A 15,117-nucleotide genomic window follows, 5' to 3' on the forward strand; every position below is an offset into this window, starting at 1 on the left:
GGGTACACACACACATGCGAGCTTGTGTGCGTGTGTGGTACGCCAGCTCCCAGCACGCTACAGGAAAAAAAAAGTCTTTTCTTTATTTTCCTATCCCTCCTAAATCTTCCTACATCTCCGCTGTGGTCCTCCCCTTGACAAAGCTGCTTGCTAGTCCCACTGAATAGCCCTGGCTCCTACAATACACAGTAAATTTCTTACACAATTAAAACAAGGAAAGAAGCTACAAAAGGAGCCCCCAAACAATGGAGTTGGATGACAAAACAGCAAAAGAGACCACACTGGGCCGTTTGATTAGGCCATTGTTAGAGTGCACAGTGTACACCACTCCATAGCCCTTTTCTCACATACACCTCGTGTCAATCAAACAGACCCTGCGAGCTAACAAGCTAAACACAGATACACACTGATAACAAGTTTGAGGCAGAGCATTCGCACTCCTTCGACATGGAAGATTTGAAGGATGGTCACTGTTAATGTTTAACTGACGTAAGGGAAGAAGAGAGGACACAAAGAAAGAACCTGATCCTGCATTCATCTGCCCTGTTCTGTATGTTATCTTTGCAGCTGTGCTTGCGTGCTTTGTCACTTTTTGCTCTGTTTTATGTTCAGTTATGGCATGATCAGTGTCTCATACCACTCTCTGACTTTAGTTGTTCTCTTTCTGTCTCTCCACTTGTAACTCTTGTGGAAGCACTATCGCCTTCTCCCACTCCCTTACTCTCACACATACGCCACCCCTCCCAAAGTTGATAAATTCCCACAGTGGCTGTTGACCCAGCTGCCTTTGTCAAGTGGTGCTACCAGCAGGTGCTGTTTTCACAGCCACCCTGGCAGTCGTACAGGCTGTTTAGTAGCACTGCTGACCCCTGCCTGCTATTAACAGTGTTAGCTACAGACCAGCCCCTCCAATTCTCTAGGGACTCTTACTCTTTCTCCCTCTCCTTCTCTTTCTGTTTTCTCCCCTCTTTTGCTCTTTTTTTTTTTTTTTAACTACATGCAGCCTGCAGCAACAAAAGCCAGCAGAGATGGAGTATGGAGTTGGGTGCTGATGGGAGCATGGGAATCAACCCCCACCGACACTCCATCCTCAAAATTTAAAGCAACTTTAACACATACACACAGGCAGTGTGTCTGTCAGAACACCTGCAGCACACTTTTCAAATCAGGAAATCAGCATTTAAGATTTTCTGCATGTCTTCAATCTAGTTTTGGCTTCTCCTGCTGATTGACTATTTGCTCCCCTGCCATGATTGATGAGGCCCGTCCTATCGTGGAGTGAGAATTACATACATACACATTCAGTGACCTCACTGCTCACGCCTCTCATACCAGCACCGGTCCACAAGAGTCCAGTTACCCTGCCTGTGTGTCAGACATATGCGCACACGCCTTAATGTCCAACAATGTTTTGTAGCAGAATGTTTACACATCTATTTTTCTTCCTCTCTCTCCTTTTCACAAATGTACACACTAGCAAGTGTGTGTGTGTGTGTGTGTGTGTGTGTGTGTGTGTGTGTGTGTGTGTGTGTGTGTGTGTGTGTGTGTGTGTGTGTGTGGGCACCAACAGACGCTTCACATTCGAACTTGATTACGCACTCACTGTATTATTTCCAGATTTGTGGAGCGTGATATGAAATAATTGTGTTTCAGCCCATTTGCTGATGTGCGTGTCTGGATGTTTGTCTTAATATGGAATAATATGCTTCTCTGGTGTTCAAACTTGACACATATGGTGTGGAGATGTTTCTGTTTGTGTCTGTGTGCATTTTCCAAACCGTGTTCATATCTGTGGGAGCCATGCTTTAACCCCGTATGTCGTTTCGTTCTTCGAATAAGAATTCAAAATAAAAACAACCACACATGAAGCGGCTCATGTCCCAACTACACGCTTAAATATTAACTTGCTATTAATTGGTAATACGTAGAAAAAGAGCCGCCGTCACTTTAACAGCATGTCACTGGAAAAAGAAACACACGCCTCCTTCAGGAGCAAATACATAAATTTTTAACTTGGCAAGTTAAAAGTTTACATCTTAAAGTCCCTCACTTCAAAAGTGCTTTCCCACTTAAGTTACATATCAACAAAACCTGATAGGCTCGAAAATCTGAGATCACGGACGCAGCGTGCGATGGCAGATTTGTCTTGTTGTACCATTCAAAAATAGCTTTGCAGTAAATAAATAGCTATCACAATACATCACAGTCAAGTGTTAGATGCTTAAATAGAACACATTTCCTACAGTCCCATCCTAAATCATGGTATAGTGTTACTGTGTAGCTCAGCCAGTGTGAGTTGGATGAGTGTTTTGTTTTTGTTTAGTCTCAGCTTTTTGTTTAACAGGACTTTTTTTTTTAAAGGTTGCGTGAAACTTTGTAGAAACTGTTGTGATCTGGCAACTAAATGTGTTTGTGGGCGAGGCTCAAACCTCTAAACAGACTTGTGTAAGCCCAATTAAACGACCCGTGGACGCTGAATGACTGATTTCTGTTTTGGACACAACAGCAGTTCATTCATTTGAGGCAGATGCTGATTAATAGGTAGAATTTAAACAACATATAGCACATCTCTTGACATGCAGTCATCCAAACAGTGAATTATACCAAAGCTACATGCCTTTAAACCACATTTTCCCTTCATAAATCAACACAATTCTGATTCTGTGTTATTATTATTATTAAGAGTTGAAATATGTTCTCCGGTTATTAACTTGAAATGTCTTGTATTATTTATTTGGTTATAATAAATTGTCGCTGTGTCGCTGTGGCTTAATCACCATATTGAGAGGCTTCTGTCTGCTGAATACTTACTTTGTCTTCTTCTGTTTTTTTAACAATTGCTGCAGGCCTTACACCCCTAAGGAGTGCCAGCATCAGGTGGAGCCACCAGAGCTGCTGATGACAGCTTGTTCCAGACACTGTAAGAACGGCCGCTGTACTCCCACCGGCAAATGCTGCTGCAACCCCAGCTGGGAAGGACAATTCTGCCGAGTCGGTAAGAGTGCATCTGTCGCCCTCAGCGTATAACATGGACCAACATCGACGTGTTCTTTCACTTCAGATGTGGAAAAGATGTTCAGTAATATCTGCCATAGTTTCCCTAATCAGAAATCAGAGTACGTCTGAATAAAACAAAGTTTAAAGTGTTTTCACTCTCTCATACCCTGTGACTGTAGCCAAATGTGAACCAGCCTGCCGCAATGGAGGAGTCTGCGTGGAGCCCAACAAGTGCCTGTGTAAGAGTGGCTACTCCGGAAACCAGTGTGAGAAGAGTGAGCGGGGTATGCCCAACGACCAGGAGAATGGCGGGATAGTGGACCACATCATCGACATGACCTCGTACCTCTTAGACCTGACCAAGTACGTCGTATAGTGGTGTGCGGAGGGGGCCGCTCCCCATCATCCATCCTCAAGTCTACACACATCTACCTTTCGCCCTCAAAAGACTCTTAAAGAGGTTTGCTAAATGTGGCCCCTTAATTTCCCCTCACATTCTCACAGGCAAGCACACACACACACACACACACACACACACACACACACACACACACACACACACACACACACAGGACCCCATCATACTGCTTTTAAACCACATCACCATACCAAGCTTTTCCTCTCCTTACCTATAAGCTACTTGTTCCTGAACACCAGGCCTGGCATCCAAGCCGTGTTCACATTTCAGAGAGCCCTGCAGACAGCTGATTGATGAGTTCCACTAAGACATTTCCTCTGCTGCTCTAAAAACGCCTTCACTGGCTCCACAGGAACAGGAACTCTGCCGGAGCGGACTGTTAAAACCCCGAGACTTTTATGCTGCCTTACGAAAAATGGAGTTTGAGGCATTTCAGTGGAGACAGTTGATTATTCAGGAGTTCATTAAGGATTCAGAATTGGGTGGCTCAAGATGCAGTTTGTGTTCACGGTCCGTTGAAAACCTAGCAAAGAAATAAATGTCTACGCACTCAGACTGTGAGCACGAGGCATGCGTCTCATAGAGCCTGCAGTGCTTTTTGCTTTACTATTCCAAAAGCACTAACAAGAGGAAGGCTGTGTTGACTCATTTATGTTGTGTTCAGTTTGTGGGTACATAGTCATAAACAGCAATTTACAGTATAAAGAACGTATCACTCATTTGCTATCAGTGTACAGAGAGGATCTACACACAGACGTAGGAATGAGCGAGTTGAGAACATTGTACTTTGTCAGCGCCAGTTTCATGCAATTTGAACGGAGTGTTCGAATCCCATGCACTGTATCGTTTTCCTTTCATTCACTTTTTTATTCAAAATTAATTTCAACATTTATTAAAAGCGCAATGAGAGTAGTTTCAGCTCCACACGTTCACACAGCACACTGTCACAGGTATGGTTTAACAAACTCTTTTCATTGCGTCACACACTGAAGCAGAAAGCTGAAGTCAAAACTATAAAGGGAAGGGATGAAACGCGCTGATGTATATTTCCAATAGAGCTTACCTACTTAGTAATACAAGAAAAAATCTACAAAAAAATCTATAGCATTACTATTGTTATCATAGAGGAGGGTTTATTTTTTTAAGCGTAATAATATATGGGAGAATATGGTGTTTATAGAAAGCAATTTTACACTAAGCTCGTCAGTTCATGTCATTTCATGTTGTACTTATACATATGCAGCTTTTATAAAAGACACGCGAGGATGTTTTCTTTTTTTGCCCAGAGTACAAGTAACGCATGTCTGTGCCTGCAAATAGTCATTCGGAGGAGTTGGTGAAGCTCATCTAAAACCCACCCACCCCCACCCCCACAGCAAGACCGTCAGAATTGTGCTTCTGTAGTAAGATGATCAAAGATCTCGACAGGCCACCAAGTCAGTGTGGAAGGAGCTCAGAGACAGGGCTGGCATTAACCTGAGGAAGAAAGTGCAAATTCTCTTGTGAGCATTTCCAGAGTAAGGCAAGAAATTTTAAGAATGTGTTTGTTATTATAGATGCATTCTTTCAAACCCGAGACTCATCCTAATAAGAACATTTAATTTTTTTACTTTTCTTCTTCACTACCCGTAAAGCCAGTCTTCCCAGAACTGACAGCTGTTGTTTTAAGTTTTTAAGGAAAATATTTATCCTTGTACTTTATCCACAGCTTTTATTTTGAAAATCTAGTTTCAATAACTTGATTTTCAATTAAAGTTTAGTCAATTGAAGTTTAGTGGCCATAAATGATGTGCTTATTGTTCATCTCCTGCTTTCCTTGTGTTTGCTGAAATAAAACAACTGTACCTGGTCTTAAAACATCAAAAAGGAATTCATGCTGTAAAATGGAAAATTATAATTTTTTAGCACTTAATGTGAAAGTTGCATTGTAGCTGCTGAGACGGCGTGGTGTGAATAGAATAACCATTTTCATTATTTAAGTAGTTACACAAATAAAATAATTATTTAAATTCTCTATGTTGTTTTTACCATTGTACTGTATGTGACAATTTTGTATTCCTGTATTGTAAATAAAAGTAGGGATAACTTGGTTTCTCTTCAGAAATATCAATATGTCTATTAAAATGTATAGCATGTCTGAAATATTTGTCTCTCTTGTTTAAGATGTTTAAAAAAAAGTATCTATTTTTAAAATGATTTTCTTATATAAATTTTCTAATCAGTTCATAGTGTGTACTATAACATAAAAAAATTTTAACAGTTAAAATTGACCAACTTGGAGCAACATAACTATAAATGTAACTATTAGGAGTGAAAACATTTCATGAATGACTTATGAAGGAGTGGTACAGCCATTAAAGGGTTCCCTATTCAATCAGAGCTTGGTGAAAAAGGAGCAACCTTCACAGATGACTAGGGATGGGTACCGGTATCGGTTCTGATATAAAATGGTAGTAACCAGACCGAAAAGCAGCGCACATTTTGGTGCTTTATTTCTGTGCTTTTTTTTCCTGAGATGTCATACACTTTAGATTCTAGCCAATCATTTTACGTTTCCAAGGATAGTAGGCGGGCCCAGGTACGTACGTTCTTTTAGAGCAGAGCTACAGATTAAAAACGCCCAAGGCGAGGCGGTCAAACTCTGGCTGTACTTCACAGCAAAAGATGCAAACTCAGCAGCCTGCAACAAGTGCTATAAGGTGATACTGTGCAAAGAAGGTAACTCGACGAACCTGGCGACGTATAGCATTTTGTTAAAAGCCGAGAAATGTGCCGTATTTGATAGCTTGCTGCGAGACCTCACACCGGGCACATCTACTGCGGGTGTGGTGCCCGTTATCGGACCTGGAGTTAGCAACATCCCCCAAAAACCCGAAGAGTAGAGTCCTGGCCCCTAGCCCTGCCAGTGTAGCAGAAATGATGACGGATGATGATGGCAGCAGCAGCCGTGCTTCTCTGCGTGAGTAGCTTAATGTTGTTCGTGTGTAATTTACGTTGAGTAGGCTAATCACGTTATTACATTAATGCATGTAAGGTGAACTAGCAAACATCATCATAGCTACATGCGGCTGTCTTCTTGTTTGATGGCAGATACTCCCTTCACCCTGGCCAAAAAGGCTAAAATGACCAAAGAAAAAGTGGAAAACAGTTAAACATGAGAGGTTTTTGGACAAAGTTTGTGTTTTTTCCATTGTTTAAGCACTGCTTCCATCCAAGAGTGATACCATATATGCCCCATAGCTGCAGAAAAGGCTAACATTGTTATCTTTTTATCTTATCTTATCTTATCATTTTATCACTTATCATTTATCATTATTTCATTTTATCTTTTTTATCTTTTTGTTATCTTTTTTTATTATAATTTTTTATCTTTTTACAAAAAAACCCAGCTGAACATGAGAGGTTTTTGGACCAATTTTGTGTTCTCCATTCTTTAAGCACCGGTTCAAGCACTGTTTAAGCACCGGCACCGTTTCAAAAGTACTGGTTTGGTACTGGTATCGAATAAAACCTAAACGATACCCATCCCTACAGATGACAAATGAAGCCAATGCGGGGATAACGGAGACTACAGCTCTGTGGGTGCCACTTCAGGCTGGGTCCTAAAGGGAGTCAGTCCCCACAGACTCCCATGTTAAACTCAAACTCAAGTTAAAGTATCGAGAAGTGTAAAAAGTAATATTGGCCTGTGTGGATAGTGTGTTCCACAAAACAAGTCTTGAATGTGATGATTTATATTTAAACTCGTCCAGCTGGATAACTGAGTTAAGGGCATGGTATTTCTGATTGACAGGTGTCCTTACACAGGTGAGTTTAGGTGATTAGCATCTGCTAGGCCTCATCCACTACTTTGAATCTTTAAATTGAACCATTTCACTGTGTGAATTCACTTAGCACTAATTAGCCTGTGTGTGTGTGTGTGTGTGTGTGTGTGTGTGTGTGTGTGTGTGTGTGTGTGTGTGTGTGTGTGTGTGTGTGTGTGTGTGCTTTGCACCCCTATCAAAAAAAAACAGGCAGCAGCCAAAATGCTAGCATGGAAGCTTCAAAATGCCAGAAACCAGTGGTAGATGGATACACCCATCTTTTACACTGTGTGGTACCAACTATTACATACTAACTGTTAAAGTAAAATAACAACAATCCCATTAATTATCCACATCCATTCACCACAGTCATTTGGGTGACTTCAGCTGATGGAGGAATCCAAACACTGTGTTGATTCAAGCTGGAAGTCCCTTGGCGAGTAATTTGGTAGCACTCCAACAGGAAGCAGTTCAATAATCAGACCACAAAATCATCCTTTCACAGTAGCATGTGATTATATCGCTTTTCAATCACAGCTAGGGCAATCTCTCCATGTTTCTTCATGCAGCTCAGGTTAACGTCACTGTACACTGGGAAAGTCCTGTTCCCACTACTTGTCTCCTGGATCTCCACTGTGTCAAAACAAAAAACAAAAACAGGGACATACTGAGTTCCATTTGAAGTAGGAAGTTAAAATTTCCATTTCCCAGACTTAACTTTTTTCATCTGGAACGCTCAAGTCCGATTTCCAGCTCAAAAGATCGAAGCAGTCCCACCAACCCTCAGTTAGCAATCCAAGATGGCGGTTGCAAACATAAAAACACATGCTCTACCTCGCTAAGAGGCAAAACAAATCCTGTTTTTCTTGGTTTTCTGACTCTATTACTGGAACATTCGCATGCAGAGAGTGATGTCAAATCCAATATCCAACTTCTGAGGTAAATAGAACACGGCATCATTTTGGGTAAAACACAGAGGAGCATAGAGCTTAGCTAAACCACTCCTTTTCAAAGCACTGTATCCTGGTACATAATGGCAAATAGTATGACCTCAGTTTAGTAATTTGGGATAAATATTTCAACCAGTAACTCGCAGCACGAATATCACACTGAAAGTCTGATGCTATGGGGTGCATGACCCCGTGGGTGTCGAATGTTGCACTCCTGACCTGAGGCATGGACTGTTAGCATGGCCGCTGTGGGATCTTCCACTGAGAACTGCTGTTTTGACGCTGAGTTGTAGCCAAAGACCCAGCTCCCATCACCAGTAAAGATCATTGACATGAACGTCAGGTCATTTCACAGAGAGTGATGATTGAGCCACAAGTGCAAGAACCACAGAGCGATCTAAAAGTAGCAGGAGCACTGGAAGCTATCCAGATGTGCAAGAGGACACGACCTCGAAAGGGGAAAAAGCCCAAATTAAAACCAGGATTTTTGTTTTTTTATGGCTCGAGGCATTGAACTTTATAATTGTATTTCCTTTCATGTCACTTTCTCCTGTAATTTGCACCAAATTTTATGCTAAATTGCTGAACGATTCTTGGAACTTATTGGAAAGTTAACATATTTCCTGTCTCGCCTTCAGCATGTTTCCTGTCAGTGTCTATTTCCTCAGTATAGTTACTAAATGCAGGCTTTCATAAAATGAAGTGTTAGCGAAGATTTTGGATAAATCTGTCAAAATGGGATGGTAATCAAAGAAAAAAAAGCACGTCCTTTGGCCGCATATTGTGAGTTTCTGGTAACTCAGCTGCAACATTTCCACTGTCAGTTTTACCTCCGGCCAGGTAAGAAGAGTAAAAAAGAGGATGCTGAGAAAATATTTTAAGTTAAACCGGAGACAGCGCGCCTACAAACCGCAGATTTTCCCTTCATTCTCGCTTCAAATGGAAAAGCTGCCTTCAGAGCTGTCAGTGAGGAGCAAGCCCAGTGATGGCTGCAATGTCGTCATGCAGCGTCATGCCATCGCTCAAAGTTCAGGCTGGGAAAATTCCACATCTGAAGTGGAAATTCTCCACTCCGTTTTTCGGAAGTACACAAACAGGTCCGAGCATGGAGGCACACACGCAAGAGCCGCTGCTGATGGCAATATTAATTTTCTTCTCAAAATACCAATGAGGCTTTTGTGTTGTGTAATGATAAGTGAGCGGAGACCACCCACCTCACTCTGGTCTCACTCACTCACACACACACACACCAAAGAGCCCGCACTGCCATATTTAGAGTAATGCGATACTAAGTTGTCTATGCAATGTTCAGATCCAATCAAAATTGCATAAAGTGGAACTGTCCAATAGTGCTGCGAGGTCCAACATATATTTTAGTTTATACACTATCAGCGGCATGAATCATTTCTTTTCATTTGGAATAGTTTTCTTTTTCCTTCCCAACGGGCCCTTGTCTGGCTATCTTTCCCAAACAGTGTAACCCAGTACTTTGAATAAACACGAGGAGCCTGTATACCAAATATTTGCAGGACTGAGATGGCTGGAAGTGCATGCTATAATACTGTATACATGACTGCAAGAGTCAGCGCAAGCAATACTTATAGGGTAACAGAAGGAGACCCACAGAGCAGCAGAACAATAGCCCCGTGATTAAAACGAGACACGTCATTCCTTTTCTCCTCAGCCAGAACAAAGCAAATAATTCATTAAGCTCTATCTACTTGTGTTTCTATTTCGTAGTAGGTCGCCAGTTACTCTCGGGACTGCAAATGATAATTAATACCTCTATAAATAATGAATAGATGCGCACAAGGAGTAAATTAGACTTACTGTGCAAGACATTAACAGATGAGACTGATTAAACTGTTGTACTAATAAATTTACTGCAACAGTCCCTGTTCAGGCTGCCAGTGTGTGTGTGTGTCTAGGGTGTATCTGTATGTGTTGCTATTAAGGTGCAAGAGTCTGATTGCCTAAACAGTCTGGAGCATCTAGACGCAGTTCTCCTGTAGGGTGTGGAAACCTCAGCACAAGCACCACACAATACTTAGTTAGTTAACTAAAACACATTTATTTTGTAAGCTACTAATAATTTTATTTTGATGGTGCTGGTGAGCCATTTCTCACTGCTGTCACAGCTTGTTGGTTTGCACTAGCCTTTCACTGCAGTGCATAAAATATATGGCTAAAAAGTATTTGCCTCCTTCCTGATTTATAACTGTTTAAAGGCACTATTCTCTCTATGTGTCTAATTTTAATATTAGACAAAGATAACCAGAGTAAATAAGAAAAGCAATTTTTAAACAAGGGTTTTAATAATAATAGGAAAAACTGTGACCGATGGGCACCAATTTCTAGCCATGCATGACTGGAGCTTTAGTAATCACTTTTATAGTGATTTTTCCTTAGCAACCGGTGGTGGCCAGGCCTGTCACCTACCAGTCTCCAGCCCTGTGTTACTCAGTGTTAGCCCTTTGATAGACGGGCGACCTACACCACCTCTCCCTCTATGACAGCTGAATCCCCCCCCCCCCCCCCGTAAAAAAAACTTGAAAACATTATTTGAAAACTCTTTCTCTCTCTCTGTAAATTTCAGAGCACAACACATGAAGAAAGGGAACTTAGTAAAGATAAACCATAAAAAAAAGTTTGGTCCCTTATACCCAATTTATGCTTCAGCAGGAAATCAAACCCCTCTGAACCCTACACCATAACCCAGTATGTAACCTGACGTGCACCTCCCTAAGTCTGATATAGACTTCTGTGGGAAATCTACGCCCTAACTTACGATGTAAGAGGAAACTATAACCCTAAGCTGCAACTTTCTATACCAATCAAGTCATTGTCAGTCACGCAGGTTACGTCGTAGGCACTACAAAAGTCAAAATCAGGATATAGACTTCAGCTTTATAACAAAAACTACAGCAGAAATGTGCAAGTTCAGGAACATGTGGCCATTTCTGCATTGGATAAACTATATATAATTTTCTATTTATAATTTGAGTCTGTTTAAAATGGGCGAAGGCCTAATTTCTCAACAGTCTTTTTGTGGTTTTGAGTGTAGTATGAGGATGAGGAATATGCTGCACATATATGATTTGCCGCTTAAAGCTGGTAGATCCATTTTTTAGACCACCCTGGGTGATGTTTCCTTTAACTATTCCCCAGAAAAACGAGACGTCTCGAGGGTTTTTCCTTGTCGGGCGCTTCCTTTCCTTCACAAAGCCAATTTATACTGTGTTATTTCAAATGACAACTCAGACGATTGCGTTTTCGTGGCACCACCCGTGACCTCACATGTGACATGTCAACTTTCTGAAAACATCTCCTGATGTTCATTAGGATTGTGACATTCCTTCATATCTTGTCTGACTTTCCCTGCAGCGCTGTCTTCACCACAATAGCGCAAAAATCACAGTTAAATTTAGAGTGTGTTTGTACATTTAGCTGAGTTTGTGGTGACAGGTTAACTTTTTAAATCATGGTGTCTTGTCAAGGAAGGAGCTTGGGAGCAACAGTGATGTTTCTTCTGCATTCACACAGAAAGCCAAAGAAAAAAAGGTTTCTTGTGATTTAAAATAGATGAATAAGCTAAAACTGATTTATGTGATAATTTTGGATGTGGAGTGTGTGAAGGTTCCTTCTGAGCTTGCATGTCTGCAACTGCATGTGCTAATTGAAGTTTTCCAGTTGTATATCAGGTTTTGTCACAATGCTAATTGTAGTGTATTCCTTGACCTCATGTGTTTACTCCTGGCGGCCTCGCTGAGTACTGCTGCTGAAATCTTACCTCCCCCTGTCCCCCGATCTCTTACTAATGAGGACACGCTTTCCAACCAGGCTGCTGCTGCGCCTTCCCTCCTCCCTCACCAAGCTCTCCATTCATCACATAACAAAACAAACCACACGCGCCGACCACCTTGGAGGAGGTTTGGGTGGATATCAGCTGTTGACTTTGTCTCTTTTTTTAATTATTATTATTATCTTAGAGATTTCTTTTTCACTGCTGTCAACCCTGCACTTCTTTATACTTCTGCTCTCTCGTGTTTCCCCCAGTTTAACTCAAATTTCCCATTCTCAAGCACTTCCTCAGCACTTGTATTTATCCTCTTCATCCCCATCTCCATCATTTCTTCATTCCTTCACTCCCCCACCCCCCTCCTCCTCCTCCTCCTTCCTCTCTTTCGGCTCCTGGATTCTGAGCTTGTTTACTCTCCCGGACCACAGCACTGACTCGCATCCATGAAATGATGCAATTAAGGTTCCAACTGGGGCTCAATCTGTCATGTTAACACATGCTAAACCCCCACAGAGAGCCCAGAGCAGCACTGAGCGTTGGCCGACAGGTAAGAGTGACGGGGGTGAGGGATGGAGGTTGAAAAAAAAGGGAGAAAGGGGGGGGGGGCAGGAGTTTCATGTCCTGAACTGCAGAAGAAACAAAATGTTCCAGACAGGATTCGACTGATCTGTGATGTCAAAGACGAATGACGAGGGGATCCTGTCAAAATTTACATTTAGTATCTCCTGATGGGAAAAAAGAATAGCTTGACAGACCTGATGATGTGCGTCTAGATGGAGTCGAAATGTTGGACGGCAGGTTCTGTTGAGCAGAGACTCTTTTTATACAAGCAAGATGATTGGTGCCAAAGTCCGATTCTTTACAAGTAAACACTATGCGCTCTATGTGTTCATGTGTAGCGCAGTGATAAATGAAGCCAAGCAACATTCAAGCAACTGCAGTTCCTCAAATGGCTAACTATACCTCAAACTGGGTTATCAACAACATGGTGGCTGCCAAGAGGTTCTCAAGGGTTCGTTCCATCTGTCAGAGAACCGCTGACCCAGGGCGAAATCCTCCACTGGCATTTTGTTCACAAACATCTCAATTAAGCTGGTTATCGGTCTTTGAGAGAACTGTAAAGGTTCATAAATATGTATAAATTTGCATGCATCACATATTTGTCTGTGTGTAAGATCCAGTCTACGTGAGCGTTTGCGTGGCTGTCAAAGATAACACGGCGCTCTTTGCCTGCTTTCCCTCTACGATCCTTGGGCAGGCTAGGTAAACAGCTGATGCCGGCTGGAATGGACCACCTAAGTATAAGTTTCCACGTGGGGGTATATTCTCAAAGCAAAGCGAGGAAATTTTCCAAAACACATTAAAAGGAGTTATGCAAATGGTTTACGGCAGTGCTCGTGTGGCTGTATTGTTAAATTAATCTGTATACACTGCGGCTCATCTTGGCAGGACCTTTTGTTTGTCTTCACTCTTAATCTGCAGGGCTCATCTCAAGCTTACATCACTAAGAGTCAACAGAGGGATATCCGCCGCAGTCTTACCGCTAACACTTGAGCTAACACTGGGGTCAAATAGTGTGTGTGTGTGTGTGTGTGTGTGTGTGTGTGTGTGTGTGTGTGTGTGTGTGTGTGTGTGTGTGTGTGTGTGTGTGTGGGAAACCAGCCATGTTCACAGGCACCTGACCACTGCAGCAGTGCAAACGTCCCCGGTTTTGCTGCTCTTCTGTTTGGTTTCTCCCAATTAGAAATGGCTAAAAACAATTTTCTAGATCTGTGTAACCAGCAAGCACTTCGTGATGACGACGCCTTTGTACATATTTACTCTTCAAACACTCGCTCCCCAACAAGAAATAGAGGAAGAAAAAGAAAGTGAAGCACAATTGGTTTCTCGGTGCTTGCAAAGATGTGGTTTCCTCCAGGAGAAGTGAGCCGTTGCTTGCATCAGCCTGTCCATGTGTCCAGGCCAGTGAACTCTGCCAGATGCCTGCCACCTTCTTATCTGTACCAGCATGGTCTGTTCTCCTGTGTTTATCACACACCACTGGCAAATAGGCTGGGGTCTTGCACAAGTGATAGCGCAACACACAGACTCACAAAACGCATTTATATGCATCCTTGGAACAAATGTAGACCTCTTCATGTAATCGTTTTATACTCAGGACTCTCGATCAGTCTTGCCTAGGCAAGGCAAAAGTCAAAACCTGATTACATCAGTTTAAATGGCTAAAATTAAGCAGATGCAGTTAGATGAAACTGCATCTGAAAGTCAGATGTGGATGGCTAACTGGAAGCAGAGAGTCAGAGTGGGCGTTGTTTTCCCTAAATTCCAAAAGATATGCAAATAATGGAAGTGCAGTTCCTCAAATGGTTAATTCTACTTTTGATGTTTCCAAGAAAACTGATCTAAAACAATGTGACTGATGCTTTTAACCTACTGAAGGAGAAAAGAGGTGCAAAGGTTCTCCTCAATTTACTCGATATTATTTTCAAAAGTTATTTATGATGAACCGATAAAATAAAACGTGACAATTCTTAGGTCAGCTTACCTTCACACCAATGACTGTGGTTCAAACCCACAAGATGCACCAACAGGGCTGACATCTTGTTTGCGTCCAGTACATTCCCAGGTTCCTTTATAGCCACTAGGTGCCTGCCGTGTTAATTCACTCGATTTCAACTCTAGGCCGTGACTATGGTGTTGGTGCCTTTTAAAGTTTATTTAATTATCCAACAAATCAATGCATTCAGGCATGTAGAAATGGTCAAGATTAGCCTGCATCAGAAGGAGGAAGAAAGGTGATTTCAGTGTCATGGTTGTTGGTGCCAGACAGGCTGGCCTGAGTGTTTCTAAAACTGCTGATCTGCTGGGATTTTCCCCACACAACCATATGCAGGGTTTTACAGAGAACGGTGTGAGAAAGAGAAAAACATTCAGTGAGTTCTCGGAAATGCCGTCAGAGGTCAGAGGAGAACGGTCAGACAGCTTTGAGCTGATTGGAAGGCAGCAGTAATTCAACCAAAGTATGCAGAAGAGCATCTCAAAACACTCAACATGTTGAACCTTGAAGCAGATAGGTTACAGCAGCAGAAGTCACCGCTGAGATTTGCACGGGCTCACCAAACATTGGAAAAACGTTGCCTGGCTTGATGA

General features: G+C 42.0%; 1 protein-coding gene across 1 annotated transcript in view; it reads left to right on the plus strand.

The window, feature by feature from the left end:
- Positions 1-3,575, plus strand: part of hhip (hedgehog interacting protein) — a 35,259-nt gene extending 31,684 nt beyond the window's left edge. The window contains exons 12-13 of the mRNA XM_080881619.1: positions 2,847-2,995; positions 3,177-3,575. Of these exons, the coding sequence (XP_080737745.1) occupies positions 2,847-2,995; positions 3,177-3,373 (346 nt within the window). The 3' untranslated portion in view covers positions 3,374-3,575. The remainder of the gene's footprint in view (positions 1-2,846; positions 2,996-3,176) is intronic.
- Positions 3,576-15,117: the final 11,542 nt, after the last annotated feature.

Source organism: Rhamphochromis sp. 'chilingali' (genome assembly GCF_963969265.1).
Source record: "Rhamphochromis sp. 'chilingali' genome assembly, chromosome: 4".
In the NCBI taxonomy this organism is placed as follows: domain Eukaryota; kingdom Metazoa; phylum Chordata; class Actinopteri; order Cichliformes; family Cichlidae; genus Rhamphochromis; species Rhamphochromis sp. 'chilingali'.